General features: G+C 45.3%; 1 protein-coding gene across 6 annotated transcripts in view; it reads right to left on the reverse strand.

Moving 5' to 3' along the window:
• The window catches only part of HTR4 (5-hydroxytryptamine receptor 4), a 100,239-nt gene that overhangs the window by 34,742 nt on the left and 46,563 nt on the right, over nt 1–18,934 (reverse strand). For 4 of the 6 annotated variants that reach the window (XR_016471337.1, XM_090150841.1, XM_090150839.1 and 1 more), the window contains exons 5-6: nt 8,199–8,352; nt 6,967–7,532 (exon numbers count right to left, since the gene is read on the reverse strand). Coding sequence is in view for 5 of the 6 variants with exons in the window: in XM_090150841.1 (XP_090006967.1) it covers nt 6,967–7,532; nt 8,199–8,352 (720 nt within the window). In the remaining variant the exon portion in view is untranslated. Of the gene's footprint in view, nt 1–476; nt 1,967–6,962; nt 7,533–8,198; nt 8,353–18,934 lie in introns of those variants that run through there. The other 2 variants (XM_090150842.1, XM_031598062.2) reach the window with 2 other exon arrangements.

Genomic DNA, 18,934 nt, shown 5'->3' on the forward strand with positions numbered 1-18,934 from the left:
AGGAGCTCATAAGCAGAGGGGGGACCAAGTTTTTACACAGTCTGATAGCGATAGGACAAGGGGAAATGGCTTTGAACTAGAAGAGGGGAGATTTAGGTTAGATGTTAGAAAGAAATGTTTTAGTTGGAGAGTGGTGAGGTGCTGGAACAGGCTGCCCACAGAAGCAGTGGATGCCCCATCTCTGGAGGCATTAAAGGCCAGGTGGGATGGGATCCTAGGCAGCCCAGGCTGGTGGTTGGCAAGCCTGCCCATGGCAGGAGGGTTGGAACGAGATAATCTTTGAGATCTCTTCCAACCTAAGCCATTCTGCGATTCTATTATTCTATGATGATTTTCTGTAAATAACTGTATACCTTTGGGCAGTAATACTCTGCCACTGAAATTCTTTCCCAAATGATCCTTGAGTGATAAGAAAAAAAACACAGAACGTCTACAGAAAAATCTATTCAGTATCTGTAAAGGGAAAAAAAACCTTTCAGAAGAATAGTTAGTGCTAAAATAAAAATGCAGTTTTAAGCCAAAGTCTTGCATCCTTTGTGTTCAAAAACTGCCACAAAAGATTCATTTCCACTTCACTTTGAAACTTGGTCAAAATAAGATAAAGACTACATGTTCGTAATTCATGTTTTTTTATCCAAATACTTTTTTCAGGATTTTGTTCCCTTGCTGGTTCTGTTTGTGAGTGTATGGTAAGTGTTAAGTCATGGCCTGAACAACCGATTGAGCACATGGGGAAAGGACCTGGTCAGCCCTGGGAGCACAGGTGAAGGCAGTTCAGCTGTGTGATAGGAAAGGCTGCAGCCTGGCTGCACCTCTCTTAGACCTCATTTAAGGGCTGAATGCCACTGGGAAAAATTTCTTTCTGGAGATCCCTCCTTGGTGAAGCTTTCCTGTGCAAACCTAGAATCTTCTGACACAGGTGAGCAATTTGCTTCCCTTCCTTATAGTACCTTTCTACTGTGCTGGTCCTTCTGTCATCACAGCTTTGCTGTAATGCCTTTCCCGTTGTATTGATGTGTGCAATTGCTACAGTGAGCACTGTGATCCCACATGCCTATTTCTCCTTAAGAGTGAAAACACAAAACCAAAGTTATAACCTTCAGATGCCCTAGAAGAACCAATAATAGCGGGTTTTACCCATTCATCTAATTAGATGGAGCTCAGTGTGCCCTGCCAATGCAAGGAGTTGGCTTTGAAGCTGCATGCACTACTACTGGAAGACCTCTCAAACTCTGGGCCAGACTTTGCAAGTTTGTCTAAGCAAAGTTGTGCATGTATTGAAATGAACTATCTCTTTTTCTCTCATAGCAGTAGCGAGGCCCTTCCTTGGCCATGGCCAGCTGCTGCAGCCAGGAGACGGACCCCAGGTTCCTGTAGCACCCTCCTGCTTCCAGCAGCACAAACAGAGCCAGGATGCAGCACCTCCTGAAGCAGCCCATGAACACCTCCTCTCCAGAAACCCCTTCCTGCTGGCTTATGCAATGAGTTGTTTCCATGAGCATGGGTACGTGTGCGAGGGAGAAGGAGAGCAAAAAGAAATATTTAGCGTGGTGTAGCAGTGGCTGAGCTGGGCCCAGGCTCCCGCTGCTGTTCCTGTATGCTTTCTGTGGGTTTCATCAGGGCAGGCAGTGAGCTCATCCCATCCATGCCCCTTGTCACCGCCGTCTCTCCTTCCTCCAGCAGCCACCGCTGTTCCATGGGGGAAGGTGGTAGTGAAGGCGTGCGTTCCTGGCTGAAGCTCAACACACCTTTTTCCCATCAAGGGATGGCCTTGAGCCAGGGAAGAGGTGGGCCAGCAGCGAGGAGGGGCTGTGCTTCCAGGCTGTGGTCTGCAGGCTGTCCGGGTGCCGGGGCCCAGCGTGCAGCTGCTTGGGCTGTGCGGGAGCAGCCGCAGCACAGGGCTGTCCCACCCTGACTGCTTTGCTCTGTCTCGGGAATTCCGTGGTCTCTGTGGCTGCCTTAATGCCTAAGGAAGGATAAGAGATAAGAGGAACAGGAGGAGGCAGGACAGCAGGATTTTACCTGTAAGCACAGCAGTGGAGACTCTGTACTGGCAGCCCGGCAGGCAGGAGGGCTCCAGGACCTATACGACTATTCAGGGCAGCTTCTTTAATTCATTCATTGTTTCATTGCTTCTAGAAGTAATGCAACACAGTCAGCCCATCCACCCTCCTGAACACCGAAGCCTCTGTACCAGAGTCTCCTCTGCTACTGGCCAGGAAAGGGAGAGGAGGGAGGAAGAGCTCCTGCCAACACCTTACAGACTGGAAGCAGCAGCACAGTGCTACAATCCCTGCACACACCTGCCCTGCATCAGACCCAGTGGGGCAGGAGCAAGGTGGGCACAGCACATATGAGCCGTGCTTCCTTGCAGCCAGGGAGGACTTCTTTTTATTCCAGTGCAGCTGCAAGCCAGGGAGCTGCTACACTTCCACAAAATGAGGAGCCAAGCATTGCAGTGCCTGTTCAGATTTACCGACTCCATCACTCACATTCCCCACAGGGGCCAATAAGGCTCAGCAGCCACGCTCCAGCACTGAGTGCTGGCTGCACACAGTGATTTACTGTGCTCTTCTCCCCGTGCCTTGTGCACCTTCAGAGTGCTGACATGAGTGTGGGTTGACTGGGTTATTTATTTAATTCTGTATTTATGAGGACAATGAAATTCCAGTCCCCAAAGTTGCACGCTGCTTTTCTTCCCCCCTGTCTTGTTTCTCTTGGCTCTTCTAAAAGGAAAATCAGGATGTTCTTTAGTTTGGAGAAATGACATTGGCATCAGTCCTGTCTGAGAAGGCCTCTTTGTGCTGGAAAATGAGTAAATAAACTAACTTGCTATAGCTCTCCCAGAGGAGATTAACACTGCTCTGTGCTGAACATTGCACCTCTGGACGGAAATAGGGAATACACCAAAGGGATGTACTTGACCCAGACGTTCCAGAGTCTGTCTGCTCTGATCATCGCTCAATTCTACTTCACCTTCTCTGCTGTGGCAAAATTTCAGAACTTGATTTATCCAAGAATTTAAGCACTGCTGAGCTGGGTTCCAATCCCCTTGTGCAGTACAAGAGTTGAATGATTCCCAAAGGTATGAGCTTGTTGCTTTGCTTTAACCAAATGTCTATGCATAACAAAAGATATGCAAGCAATATGTTTTAAAAAGGAAGCAGCATTTTTCAGATAATTATGGCATTTTGTTTTCACTCTGGTGGTGCACAGGACTCCTGAATACATGTTGGAGTTGTCCAGAAAGCTGTACGTACTGCTGTGAATTATTCTGCTTATTTTTGCATTATGTTAGATGAGAGCTCGTTGTAAATTCTCCTATCCACTTGTTAGTCAGAAAGATCCCCAAATCCTTTCCATGCATAATATTTCACACCATAGTCTCTTAGAACTGTGAATTGCGAATTCATTTGTATATTTATACTCATAGATAAATAGAAATTCATATTTATATATTACACAATTTGTGCTGCAACCAAAGAAACAAACCTCTGCATATGACATGTGAGTTGCAATCTCAGCCTTTGAAAATTGAATAGGGTATGAATTTCAGATAGCATCCACACCTGCAGATTTCAATTTACTATTTGCATGTGTCCTGCCTAAATTGCAATTGATAGTACACGTCAGAAGTGAAATAGGTGGATACAAAGGGCCAAAAATATGTGTTCTGGCAGTTCCCATGCTTGCAGAAAGCAAGTTTTAAAAACAGGAAAGCAAAATTGTTCTTTCACAGCTGAAAGAATATTTAATTCTACCACTCTTGCCCATTGTACAGACAGATCCAGCTCTAACTAATCTTGTCTCCTGCCTCTTCATTATATCTTCCAACCACACTTTACACCACACCTTACCCTGCTCAAAGAATGGGTATCTCCATTACTTGATGGAGAGTTCAAGAGCAAAGTTAGTGATGGGAAATCCTTTTCCCATCTTTTGCTTCAGGGTTTAGGGAGAAAAGAGGGTGGCTGCTGGGGTTTCCCTCCCATTGTGGTGAGGCAGTTGAGCTGCATGCAGCCTTCCCATCCCACCAGACTGGCAACAGGCCCCAGCTGTGCTGTGCAAAGCCTCTCCCTGTCTGCTTGTCCAGAGCACCACAGTCTTCACACATCAACTGAAAAATAAATTGAAGAAAGGATGAGGACTGCCTCCCAACTGGCCTGTCAGCCTGTGTGTGCTGAGGAGGTCTGCCTGTTCTCACCACTGCTGTTTATTGTGCTCTGCTCCTCCAGTTTTTTTTTCCTCCCCATTCCTAATACAACCATGAAAAATCCCAAAATGGGAACACTGGAATATTTTGGCTCTAACAGGAAAAAAAATGAAGAAATTGCTTCTTCTCTGGAAGGCGTTCACAGGTCAAACACATCCAAGAGTGAGAGCCTGAATTTTACCTTTAATGAGGACAAGCATGCTGTTGGAGAAGCACCAGTGAGTTGGTTGTAGGCAAAGGAAGAACAGTTTGGACAGACAGAGCAGAAGGACAGTCTGAATATTATCAAGATTGGATGTGGGGAGGGGTTAGAAGTCCGAGTCCTGTTCCACCACTCCTGAATCCCTTTAAGGCTGAGAGATTCAGTCAGCTTAATACAAGAACTGCAGACCTATAGGGGTGGAAGCCTGCCCTGCATTCAGCACAAGGGCTCTCCATGCTCTTCCTGCCGGGGTACAAGACACAACTGCAGCATCCCTCTTGCACAACTTCCCCCCCATGTGCAGAAGCTCTTAATCAGGACAAAACTCTGAGGTTGGAAGAGTGTGAACCAAGCCCAGCCCCCAGGCTTCTTCACGGCTGGGTTAGTATGAGACCAGCCCACAGGCTTTAGGAAGGCTTCAGTATTTCAGCTGCTGGGCACAGGATTTCCAAGCTATAAAGCAAATGTGCATTACATCTTGAGACAATGCCTTCCATCTGAGCTGAGTCCAAACTGTTCTGCATTTAATAGAGAAGCACCAAAGAATTCAAAATTCCACAAGTGAGATTAAGTCCAGAAACTACAATTAGTCACCTTTCCTTTAATCCCTACGCCTCCGTCACAAGCAGTGCATAATCCGCACAGGAGAGGAAGGCATGCTTTTCTCATCTGCTACAAAGCCAAGAAAAATAGAAAATAATTGTGTCTGAAGTGCTGATGTGCAGAGCAGTCCTGCTCAGCAGCCCTCGGTGCCTTTCTCTGCAAGAGGATGGACACAGAAAGGCAGGAGGGAATGCAGCTTGTGCCTTGCAGTGAACTGAAGAGAGGGGGACCCACTCTTATCTATATAATAACTCATACAAGCTAGAAGTGAACAAGATGCCCTATGCAGAGTTAGTTCTCATGGAGCATTTTATAGTGTTTATCACATTGACAGGATTGCAGCAAGGCAGGGCAGCTGGTCAGACAGTCCTCAAACTTGTTATTCATTTCCATGGAGGTCTTGTTTGCAGGAGCCACACGGTACAAGCATGAGGGGGGATCTGGAAATGGGAGTACTTTCACAAGAAGTACCTTGCTGCAGCACTTACTAGCCCAAACAGACACCACTTGCTCTTTCTCTGTGCTTAGGCCAGTGGGCTGGCCAGGTAAACATTAGAATCATAGAACCTCAGAATTTCCTGAATTGGAAGGACCCACAAGGATCATCAAATCCAACTCCTGGCTGCAGATAGGACTACCTAAAACTCAAACCATATTTCTGAGTATCGTCTAAACACTCCTTGAACTCTGGCAGGTTTGAGGTCATGACCGGGGGAGGCTGTCACAGCATGAAGCCCCCCACCAATGGTGGCCAAAGCAAACCCATTTCTCTTCCCTGCTCACAGCCACATTCCCAGTGTTTGTTTCTGCAGCTCCCGGCCTCCTTCTGCAGCTGAGCAGCATCTGCCTCAACCACACAGCACTGACACAGGCTCATCATGGCACTGTGCCCTGTATCCATCACAGGCAGAGGGCTCTGGGACCTTAGCCCTTGAACAGCTTTTACTCAGCAGAAGATATATAGTTTTTAACGTCCTTCATGATGTAAAAAGCATGAGAAGCCTGTCTTGGGGTTGTGGCAAGCCCTGCCCTGTCTCCCATCCATTACAGAGCCGAGGACTGTTTCCAAAACTTACAGAAGGGAGCTGGGTGCAAATCAGAGACAAACCAACAGATCAGGCACAGCTGGAAGTATGATTTTTTCTCCAAACGGGTTCAGCTCTGAACACAAACTCTGCTACTGAGCCCTTATCTGCAAGTATGGAGCCATGAATTCATCTACCGCCAGAACCAAACAGCTCTCAGGCAATTGCACAGAAACACCTGCGGATTTTCTTTCAGAGAATACAGCTCATTCTGATATTATGGAGATAACTGCTCCTCCCTGTCTTCCCCAGTGCTCTGCCTCCGCTGCTCAGTGAGGAGAAGGGAGCACAGGATGTGTCCCAGCACTGAGCCTGCTGCCATCCCAACCACACCCAGTCCTCTTGCAAAAAGCACTGTGGTGTGACACAAAGGATGGATGTGTGAGGTGTGGGGGATTCACATTCCCTGGGATCCCACAGTGCCATCCTTTGCCTTTCATCACTTCAGGAGCAGTAGCACCGGCCAGCGGGTCTACAAAAGCAGAATTGGAGGAGAAGAGGCAAACAGAGCAAAGGGAAGGCAGCCTCCTGCAAGGTGCTTCCCCTGCAGTCAAACTGCTCTTCTCAGAAAAAGCAATAGGACTTCCAGCATGCACGCACAACTACTGCCTCCTCCCAACTGTTTCCTGAACACGCCTCTGGAGAAACTGTGCACTCCAGTACGCATCTGGGTACGTATAAACCACTGGTCGTTGGAGCACCTTAAGGATTTCTGTGCACTTCTCCTGCTCCCTCCTTTTTGAATAGTTAATTCATCAGCTATTTCAAATGCAATGCAAAAATGATCCTTTAAGAAAACTCACGAGAAACCCTCTTTCCAGTGACTCAAGGTATTTTGCAGCAGCTGAGGAATAAACACTCACCTTAGCACATGAGTTGATCCATTTATTGTGGTGGTGGAACAGGGGACTGTCTGCCCCAGGATGGAAGGCCTTCGGTATCGCTCATCACCACAGCACAGGATGATGAGGAAGGCACGTCTGAAAGACTTGTTCAGGAAGGCATAGAGGAAGGGGTTCAACCCTGAATTGATGTAGCCCAGCCACAGGAAAGCTGTCCACAACTTCCCCGGCACCGTATAGTTTATGAAAGGGTCTACTATGTTTGTGACAAAGAAGGGGGCCCAGCACAGGCAGAAGCACCCCATGATGATGCACAGGGTCTTGGCAGCTTTGGTCTCGGTCTTCATGCGATGCGTGCTGTGCTGGTCAGGCTGGTGCCGGCTGTCAGCAGGGGTCCCTGCGCGCTGCAGCACCCGGATCTGCCGGGCGTGCTCCCGGGCAGTGACGTAGATGCGATAGTAGGCCAGCACCATCAGCAGGAAGGGAAAGTAAAAGGCCACCACAGAGCAGGTAATGGCGTATGGCTTGTTGACCATGAATATGCAGTACGTGGAGTTGGAAGCCTTGTTGAACTGCCTTTGCTGAATCTAGGGCCGGGGGAAGAAGGACAAAGAAAGGAAGAAATTCAGTGCTGCTCCTCTGATACCAGCAGGCTGTTTGCTAGGAAGCTTCACCACCACTTTGCTATTCTCTCTCCTCCTTTCCCACTCCTATATGCAGTACTTCACTTACCTGCTGTTGCCCCTCCTGCCTGTGCTCACACTGTGAGCTTTGCTGGCCCCAAGGCCTATAGGACCTTCCCATGATGCAGCTCCAGCATCCCAGAGACGCCTCAACCTGGCTATTGAAAATCAGCCTGACAGCCCAGTTCAGACATTGCAAAGAGGAATAACTTCACTTGATGCTGTGCATTTTCTGCAGTGCTCACTGACCTGCACATCAGAATATGTCTTACACTAAGAATGCTCAAATGCACTAGAAAATCTGCTCAAATGCACTAGAAAAGGACCAGATAGGTGGTGTGGGTCTGGGCTGCTGTGGCCTCAGAAGACAAGGGGCTGCATCAGATACAGGGCAGTGGGCAGCAGCCTTGCAAATGCCCATAAAGACACCTTCCAGGAATTCAGCAGGCCCTCTGAATCAGTAACAAGGGGTTCCTCCTTTAGCCCTCCTTGCCTTCTTTTCCTTTTTAAAAGAATATACAGCAGGGAATATATTTAGTACCAAGATGGTATGTCTCCTAAGCTACTCACCAAATCAATGATGCCAATGCTATTCCAGCCTTGCATGATAGGGAGGAAAGAAATAAATGTCGGGATTACCCAGCAGCCTCCAAGCATTACAGCAATACGCAGTGGAGTCATCTTGTTCCTGTACACCAGTGGCTGGCAACAGATAGCATAGTACCTGCAAGCAGAAAGCAAGAGAACAACCATCACTGAAGGAGACCTTCAGGTCTTCTAAAAATAAAACTGTAAAGCCTTTTCTTCAGCTTGTTTCTTCGGCCTTTTTGAAACAGTGGTAAAAAATGATTCTATAGCCTATTTCTATTGACTTCCTCTCAGACAAGCAGCTCGGACTATTTTCACAGCATGAGTAAATAAGGTTTCAGAGTCCCTTGCAGGGAAAAGCCAATATTTTCTATTTTCCAGCTAGGGAAAATGAGGCACAGATTAATGCTGTGGTTTGTCTGAAGTCGCTGAGCAAAGGAGTGACCTCCCATGTTGCCTCCCCTCCTCCTGCGCTTAGTCACAGTGTCTGCACCCTCCTTACCACAATGAATGAGTTCACCTTCCTTCTATTTAGCCATAACTGAGTAAATGTTGGAGTTTTTCTAATGGCAACGGACATGTATTTTGGCAAAGCTGCAAAGGTTGTTACTGCAAATTAACAAAGTGTTTCACAGTTGTGAAAATGTCAGTAACATTAAGGGTGCTTTTCCCTAACTGAATTGTTTTTCTTCCTCCCCATTCCCTGGCCTTAACCTCCAGCCACAAGGACAGCTCTCCCCAGGGCTTCCAGGCTTTTGCCCATCGAGGAGAAGTGCCCTGCGCTCACCTTTCTTCTCCCACTCATTCTAACACATTCACAGCACAATAGATTCATGTTCTTAAAATAACACCCAGCTTTGAACAGAAAATATCTTCTGAGATAAAAAATCAACTTGCCCGTTATTTCCTGTGCTATCCACCTGTTATCACATTTCTACATCAAGAGGTATATCAAGCCTAAAACCAGAAAATCCATCTCCGAAGTTAAACATGCCCACAAGCAGATCAGCAACCATATCATCCTATTGCAAATTTCCGGAGGTCCTGACCTGTCTTAGGTTCCTAATGAAATATTTTCAAATTCTAAAGTTTTAGATTTCAGCACACACTACAGGGCAGCACTGATGTTTCCACTGCTGAGATAGGGAGCTGGAGGCCAGAGGCTTACCCATGTTCACACTGGAGATCAGAGCAGAGCCAAGAAATGGCCATGACTTTCAATCCCCTGCTCCTTGCTCAAGCAGTCTTGTAGTTTCTCTGATTTGAACATGACAGAGTGAGGAAGATCACAACAGAAATCTCACAGGGTAGACTATGAAGACAGTCGATTTGCAAAGGCTCTGTACCCAAAAACTGAGTTTAGATATGTCCTTGAACTCTCTCTTGCTCCAGATGATTGATAGGAAGTAATGTAAACACTCAGCTACAGAACATCAGACATTTTCTTCTTGACCATACAGATGTCACGAGGATATTTATAAAAGAACATCTTTTGCAAAATGTTTTATAATTCAGCTCATAAAGCAGCATTAAAATCTCTTTACAACCCAAACGAGTCTCACTCTAAACGTGTAACTGAGAACATTTTCAACTTCCTTTTAAAAGTCTCCAGGGATCCTGCAGTTCAGATCTGAGAAGATGCCTCTACAGCTGGTTGGAAACTACTGGCTTGGCTCCAGAACACAGCTGTTCTGCTGCAGAAAACAGGGATTGCTGTGAGGTGAGAGAGCAGTGCCCAGCCCAGCCCCGCTGTGCCAACACGGGTTCCAGCAGAAATGCCCCTCTGCTTCCCCTATTGCTGAGCTCCTGGCATTTTCACCTGGCACAACCAGTAGATTGGAGACATTGCAAGCACCCATTAATTCTCAGCTCTTCTAAACAACACCATGTACAATTCAGCTCCGTGCCTGATGGGTGTATTTTCCCAATGAATTAATAGTCATTGTTTAGTAGATGCACCTTCCAGATTTTGGAAGCACAGGCATTCTGCAATGTGGTGCCCATCTGTGTACCCAGAGGATATCAGTTCTGCATTGAAGAAGTGGCCGTAATTTCAACAACTATTTATAAAAGGAAATAATGATCTCTGTCAAAGAGATTTTTTTTAAGTCAGGCTTCACACCAAGACATAATGTGTATGTAGCATATAGAAGTCTGTTTTATGAGGTCAGTAGAATCATAAAACAGAGACATTAAATTAGCACACATACACTAAAACTGAACCACAAACCTGAAGAGTAGCCTTTGAGAAATTCTAAGTGCCAGCAGCCCATTAAAATAAGAGACAGATAAAAGTACGCACATGTACATCTTACTTGTGTGTATTAAAGTGACATCCTTGAGGTGCACAATTTGTCAAGAACTGAGTGGGAACTGAAAAGTTTGTACTAAACAGGCAGAAAAATCTAAAAATTGCCAAATTTTCTTCAGAAATTAAAAACAGTCATGTGGAGTCAGCTAAATTGCCTTATTTTGATAAAATTAGAAGATATATTCCACACAGAAGGTTGAAATAAAATCAAAGTGTCAAAAGAAAACATTTTTAACATCTCTTTGAAGCAAGATTCAAAATGTCACGGGGGAAAAATGTTGAAACAAGCATTCAACTATTTCAATTTCATCATTTATACATCATCTTCTGGTTTCATGCGTGCATGAAAATCAGTCTGTTTCCCTGAAAAATTTTGCTTTCAAAGAAATGGAGTATTTGACAGTAAATGTTCTCCTAGGGCATTGTCTGAAATGTTCCCTTCGTGGAGCAATGCAAACATCTATAATATTCCATGAATCCAATTCCTCCGTTCACTGACATGGTCTTAACATCCCTCTGGCAGCACACGGAGAAGCCAAATAATTTACAATAACAGGATTTAATTAGTGTGCCTTCAGTGGGTCCAGATTTGAACAGGCAAGGTTGCCCAGCCTCAAAGATATGCCAAACTCAACTGGAGAGGGCCCTGGGGAACCTGACAGAAATGAAGACAGATTTGAGTTGGAAGAGGAAGGATGGATCAGAGGTTTCCACAGCTCCCTTCAGCCCAAACTTTTCCAAGTCGATCAGACAACGAGGGTCAGCATGGTCAAGTTGTAATCTCTTACTGATTTCCAAAGGAAAAATAAATATCTCTTTCTTCCTGGGATAATTACCCTCCTTACACTGCTTGTGTAACCTCACCTTCTATTACTAGAGATTACTGAGTTCGGATTTCCCATGTTCTTCAGTTTCCTTCCCCAAGGAAATAAATTGACCTTGAATTCAAACAGGTATTTTCAGTAACATCTTTGACTGCTTATTCAGACAGATGGTGCTTCTCTTGGCATTATGTGCAACTGCTCCTCTGACTCTAGACCCAAGGGAGATCTACCTGGCATATCTGTTTATTTACTATCTGAGAGACACCTACTGCAAAGTGCTACCCAGTCTTGGACATCAAAGGATTCCTGTCACATTCCTGATAGCAAGTTACTGCAAGTCCCAAGAGGCTGCATTTATTTGTGGAAAGAGCAGAAGGAGAAATTCAACAAATAAATGGAGAGAAAAGCCAGGACACAAGCTACCATTCCAGCTGTTGAATCAGCAAACAGAAAACCATGACACACTGCCAATTAACTACAGGAGGAAAACAATTCTTCCAAGCAGCTCAAGTCATTACATTTCTGTACTCCTATCTCTGCTGCAACTGACAGCGTTACGCTGACTTGTACATGCTGTTAAAGGCCATTAGAGTAAAAATTATGCCTGTAAAAATGACATCTTAAGCTCTCATACTTCTTCCCTCCCAGTGATTCAGCAGCAATTTTCCTCCACTTACATGTCAAAAGATCATATGCATATTTTTTTGCTAGGTGCTGCTGCCATGACTCCTGTTGTATTCAGAGAGTTGAGCTGGGTTCTTCCTGCCCCTCCCCTGTTAACAGCAGCGAGGTCCCGCAATCAGAACGTGGGTGATAATTTTGCTGATGGCGAGTGAAGCAGAGGAGCACACAGCTGGCTGCCCCTGCTCAGCAGGACTCCATTCAATGGCCCAGAGAGTCAGATAACAGTAATCTGTGCACATTAACAGAAGTCACTGAAGTCACACCAATTTTTGCAGTAGCTGATGATTTGATGCAAACGATGGTTTCGGTATTTAAGCAGGTATTTATTCACTGAGAGAAAAGTAATTATATCTCCAAGATTATCAATAGTTTTAGTCAAAAGTTGAAATAAAGGCATATTCTACATTTCTGCTTCCTTTCAAGCTAGAGCTGTTTTCCTGTTCTCATAAAGAATATCTACTAGGTACTGCTGTGACAGTGTGATGGATGAATATAAAATGCAATATATACACATGATTAACACAATGTCCAAGTTGAGTTAAATATTAATTCTTACTATTATCAGCCAAGATCCATGTTTTTGCAGTTCCTGGAAACGTTAAGTTCCCGTTACCTACAACAGAGGAGATGCTGTGAACATCCTCTCTTCTGCCTCTATTATGACATTCTCAGCTTTAGGGGAAATGGAAGGATCCCTTCCTGGACTTGCAGATCTTCCAAACAGCTCCATAAAGCAAAGGTTATTACAATGCTTTTCCTTTCCCACATCAGACATTTACCACATGTGAATGATTCAAGAGCTAACATTTTACAGATGGCTCAAACAGAACAAAATACTTCATGTAGCCATAGTTATGGCCTTTATGGCCATCAGGGATATGTTTGGCTACCAAGGATTTGTGTTGTGCCCAGTCACTTGGTGGCTCTGAGAAACATGTATGCAATTGTCCTTTGTCTCGAATCACAAGGCCTTTGGGGGCACCCATTAGTGCCAAATGGATCAATCCCCCAAAGTGAACCGCATTTGCTATAAGCAGCCTCATGAGCTCCCAAGAAATGAGGGGTTGGAACTTGATGATCCCTGAGGTCCCTTCAAACCCATTCTATGATTCTATGAACGCAGGTACACCTCTGTTATGTTCATGAAAGCTATAAATGCCATGGAGGAGTCAAATATAAATGATGTTCAACTGCTGTAAGAGCAGAATATTTTAACCTTTCCCAACAGAACTTGCATTTTCCCTGCTGGTGAGTTCATCTTCATGGTCAGAGCTACACGTAAAACCAAAAAGCAAGTATAAATGCATAACGCACAGTACACCAGTGACACATTTGTAACTAACAGCCTTCAACACTTTGTGCAGAGCAGGCACAATATCACATTCCTCAGCAGCACGATCGTGGACAGCTTGTCTAATGTTAAGTTTGTGTATATGTGAAGACAGGATGTGATGGATAAGAAGGAAGCTGTGAATCCAAAGAGAAAATAGACAGAAAATGAACCACAACTATATTCTTGCCTTGTATGCACTGAATCTGCTGTGTAGGTCCAAGGCTTTCGTGGCAATGTAAGCATTGTAAATCATGGGTGTTTGTTGTTGCCTCTTTGCCCGAACAAAAAATCTTACACATACAAACAAACATATGCACACTCTGACTGTCCTGTCCAGGGAAAAAAAAAAAAAAAAAAAAAAAAAGAGGGAAATAAAGGTTCTTCAATATCATGGCAATTTCCAGGTGGTAACACCTGCAGTTATCACAAGTTTATAGATTCGAGGCTCTTGGAGACGGGAAAGGAAAGTGAAAGGGCTGAGAAACAGCATGGCAATTTCACTACGTTCCTGACTTCCACCAGACAGCAGCAGAATTTAGCTGTGGCCCATGGCAGGGATGGCTATCTGCAGCAGTGATATCTGTATACTCACTAAGCAGCGACAAAATGAGACTCTGGTTGTAACCAGACCCACCGTCAAGACCGAAACCAGAGGTTCAAGAATCCAGGTAACCAGCTGGGCCAGCAAAGTTACTATTCTCTGTGGTTCAAGAGAAGTGGGCACTGATGCTGGCCAGCCACCAATCTGGATGCCCAAGCTCCTCCTCAAGCCTGGGACTGTGTATGAGCTGCCTCTCACGTCTCCAGAGAGCAGCCAGGCATCCTCAACTCCTGCCTTAAGATGAGCAAAGTTTGAACCACTCTGCTGCCTTCTGAGCATCACAGAACCTAATTATTTTACTGCATTAGATAATTCCTTCCTTGGAAAAAATTGAAGTATCTCCCCAGTTTTCAATCCAATCTTATTTAAGTTATGAGTATGCAGATACTACCCTGAAAGAAGCTCCTTAGACATCACAGACAGACAAATACACACCCACCTTTACAGAACAGACGGGGCCATATGGGTACCCACATAGAAATCCATTTGGTGTCACGCGTATGTATTCCATGATATGCATACCATATGATTTATCATCACCGGGGCCAAAATGAGCGGAGGAAAACTTTCTGAGTACTGTAACTGTTTAATGCTCTTAAAGAGCACCAGAAAGCATAAAAGGGGGCGGCAAAACCAAGAACCCCAGCAGAGAGGCTGCCCAGCGAGCTGCTCCCAGCCACGGCTCAGATACAGAAGCTGCTGAACAGAGCAGGGGAAAACCTGTGTGACAGAGAATGGCATGTTCTTCTTCTCCTGCAGTCAAGCTGGACTGGCTCAGGCTTTAGCTGAACCCTGGCAAAGTGGGGAGGTCCAGAGAGATAGAGCCTGACGTTGTTCATCACTCTGCAGAATTAGAACAGTGCTACTGGCTTTGCCAATATTTCTGTAAAACCACATTCTAGCCTCCACATAACCAGATTTCTACATTATTCTGGGAGAGAATGGCTCTCTTCTCTTTTCCTCTTTCCCTCTAAGCAAATAAGCCATGATCTCTGACTGTGCCAAACTAAACAAAGTTATGCATTGCTGGTCCAGAAGAAAAATGTCCTAAAATGATTATATCTAACAAAATTAAATTCTTATTAGAAAAACAACGGCCTGCTGGTGTTGAGATAATTACACTGAGAAAAAATGCTGAAGAGAACAGTTAATTGGAATTGGATAAATTTAGCTAGTAATACAAACAAACGTATGTTGCCAAACGGAGATGGAAGGCTCCTCCACAATCCCTGCATGGGTTGGTGTGTGTGCAGGGCTACTGTAGGCAACGGTGGCAAAATAAATGTCCATATTTCTAGTGGCTTGGTAGAGATTAATAAAGAACAGTGCTTCTCACAGAATGTGCTGTGACCATCTGCCCCATTATTTTTTGTAATGCTTTCCAACCTGAATTCTGCAGACCTGTGTCAGCTTTCTCTCGGGGCCATCGTGCAGCCATGTGCCACATCCCAGCCCTCCTGCACAGCCACCACACCTGCCCTGCTCACATGGCTGGGACCACACAACCAACTGCAGGAGACCAAGCACTCTTCCATCTGAAAAGAACAGGGGGAACTCACGGCCTGCTTCAACACTGCTGCTGGCATTGTGTCACACAGCCAGCCTGTTGAATGCCCAACCATTATTTACTGATAGCTATTCAGAATGCAGCGAGGCTGCCCGCTGACACCCTGCCCTGCACCTGCCAGCTGATGTTCCTCAGCACACAGCTGGCTGCAGCTGCCTCCTCCCTGTCCTTCAGAGGACCAAAGCCCTGCAGCCTGGCCAGCTGCAGCCCCTGCCCCTGTTCTAGGGAAGTTTAAGGCTCTAAAACGTCACTTTCCTCAAGGGATTGTGCTAATTTGATGTCTGAACAGTACATTAATGTTAATTAATGTTTGTAAATGGCCAACAAGCATCTGTCACTCTGGTGCTCCAACACTCTTTGGATACATCTGCTTTGCTTTAGCCTTTATTTAGCAGTGATTATGTGGTATGTTTGGATTCAGTAAGATTAGCCCCATGTACACAAACACACAGCTAGGTCTGTTCTGTTCTGTACACAGCAAATCTACCAATGTTTCTAACACACCAGGCGAGCAGCAGCCAGCAGAGAGACAGCCCTGGAGGAAAGCTTCCATGGCTGGGCCATAGCAGGGGAGCTGGAGCAAGCAGCAACAGCCTACAGGATGCTTTGGGTGTGTGGGTAAGCAGAGGAGCCACGTGTGCACATAAGGCCAAGAATACAGACATCTAGGACTGTTTCTCTCTGTTGTTTTACTGAGTGCTTTTTGGTTTTCTTTTTCCATGAGGCTTTGAGAAGTAATTATACTGCAAATTGTATTGCAAATACGGGAGAAGAAAATTGCCTTTCCTGGCAGGTGAACTCTATTTGGAGAGATTCTATCAAAGCTTCTTTGACTATATATATGCAGTACAATTTTTTTTTTTTATTGCAGAGACAACAAAGAATGGATAGGTATGCATAAAACATGCAACAGATAAAGAACTTGGGATTAATTCTATCATTTATATTAGAATATGGAAAAAAATAATAAAGAAGTATTACCCAGTGACATCAGAATTTGGATTCAGTGAGCCCTGATGTACCTCTGATACCTTGGAAACTCACATTTTCAGATGAGCCAGAGTGTCCCTAAGTCTCTGCAGTGCTTTTCTCCATGTATCTCAGTGGTAACACTGGCTCCTCCTGCTCATGCGGTGGTTTTTCCAGATTTCTGACAAAGTCTGAGTGAACTGAGAGGCAACAGTACTCACTGTGAGCACATGTGAAGTAAAACTCTGCAGAAGAAATGCTGATTCAAAGGCAGCTGCCAGGAGTGGTGGTGATGGAGAATGGCTGAGGTTGGGCTGAGCCCCCATTGCACTGCACCCATCTATCTGCTCTGGTCTTCCCATGGCCAGCTTCTGCCCATTCCCAGCTCCCAGTGCTCCTCCTGAGTGTCAGTTCTCACCGGAGAAAAACACCTCCAGACCAACACCAAATGCAAGTTTCTATCAACAGCTGATAAAGGCTGAGGATGTGCAGATGAGAGGGAAAGATACGTTGCTTGAGAGCAAAGCAGCACCTGTATGGTAAGCACATGTGAAAGAGGAAGAGCGCTTGTGTGCCCTGAAGTAATTCCCTGACATCTGGCAATTTCAGGTCTGTCAGCTGTCAGGTATTACTGCTGTGCTGCTGAGTTGCAGTCAGCGCAGCTCTGCTTCCGCAGCCTGGGCTTGCAGCAGCCTTCAGCACTCCCATGGCCCAGCCCTGAATGCACCCCGTGTTCTTAGTCTAAGGTGGCCAGTAGTGGGAGTAACAAATATTAGGGAGTTTCTCCCACACCCTTTGTGACGGCAGCTCTGGATCTGGCAGAGAGCTCACAGCTCTAGGGGCCAGAGAATAAAAGAGCACCGAATGAAAAAATGTGGTTCTGTCCAGGTGTTCACACTCTGCTCTGCATGTTTTATTTGATATAGAATAATCTAACCTGTCTCATTTCATTTTTTTTTTAATTATATTTCCAACTCCAGTTCCTTCTACTGAGTTGGACATTTGCAAAACCTGCCTCTGACCCGTTTACAAAATAGAGCCTTCCTGTGTATGACTGCAATGCCTCTTCTGCATCCCCACATGGCTAACACACTGCAGCAGCAGCAAATCCAGGCAGCACCCAGCATGGCTGTCCCAGAAGCACTGGGCACAGGGGACAGCAGCAGCTCACGGTGTGTCAGGAGCTGCAAAAGGGAAGATGGGCAGGAGGGGATATTGTGATATTTTGGCAACAGTATTTTCCCTCCACAACCTCCTGCCATCACTTAAGAGCCTGGGGAACCAAACCCCAACGTTTTACATAACAAGTCCACATCCAGAGCGCAGCGCCTAACAGCTGCTTCACCACTAATTGGCTCAGAGCGGCAATTTGTCAATGTTTTTAAGATAATGAGCTTCTCATTTGCGTTCCAGCCATCTATGTTCCCAGATAAGGAAACACGCTGTCACTGCTGCACATCAGCTGCTATTGGGATGTGCTACATGGTGGTGCTACCCCTGTGTCCACACCAATCAGTGCAGAAGTTAATCAAGTATCTTTTGGAACCTGGCTAGGTACAGATCCTTTGGATGAAAGTTGTTATTTAAATATCGGTTGTCACAATGATGAGAATGATTATGGTTATTTTATTCCTAATAGTAATACTAAGTAATAGTATTTTTAAAGGTGTTGAAATCTCTACACAGAACGCAACTGAAGGCTTTAAATATTGCTCGTTAGTACAGCTAGATAAATGTTTTATTCTAAGTATTTATCCTGTGAAATATGCTTGCAAGTCTGGAAGGTTTTTTTTTCAAGTTGAGAAGGTCTGTTGTTTCCATTTGAAAAATTACAGCCATCAATAAAACAAAATTGTTTCATGTCATTTCTTTAGGATTTTGGCATCACTTTAATTTTGCAAGGAAAGTTTAAATAAAAAGAAAGTTTTTCAAACTTTTCTCTTACAAGGCCTACGCACCTTTCTTGCAACCTCTGCTTACCTCCTTGTTAGTCTTCCCTAGCAGAGACCTGCATACGGATGCCTTAGCACAAAGCCTATAAAATCTGAAGGCAGGAGGGAGGTTGCTTTTTAAGTCTTCCTCCATATAAACTAGCAATATATGTCAAAACGTGTCATTCACTAATATTGGTGTTCATCTGGCTAACAGCAGGAAGAGCAGCTCCGATAGCACTTCAGAGACGTGTCAGGTTTGCTTTGACAAGGGATGGAAAGGCAGGTTACTAAATGCCTCAGTCCCTGGGCTCAAGGAGCTCAGCGTGACCCCTGCCCTGCCCTCCTGCAGCCCCAGTAGTGAGTAGCACCCAGCACTGTTGTTGTAGCAGAAATGCTAAGTCACAGCCTGAAGCAGTGATTGAGCACCTGGTAGGAAGGCAGGGCCAGCCCAGGGGAGCTCAGGTGCATGCAATGCAGGTGAATGACGGAAGGGAT

Source organism: Phasianus colchicus, chromosome 15 (genome assembly GCF_987193195.1).
Source record: "Phasianus colchicus chromosome 15, bPhaCol1.hap1.1, whole genome shotgun sequence".
NCBI lineage: Eukaryota > Metazoa > Chordata > Aves > Galliformes > Phasianidae > Phasianus > Phasianus colchicus.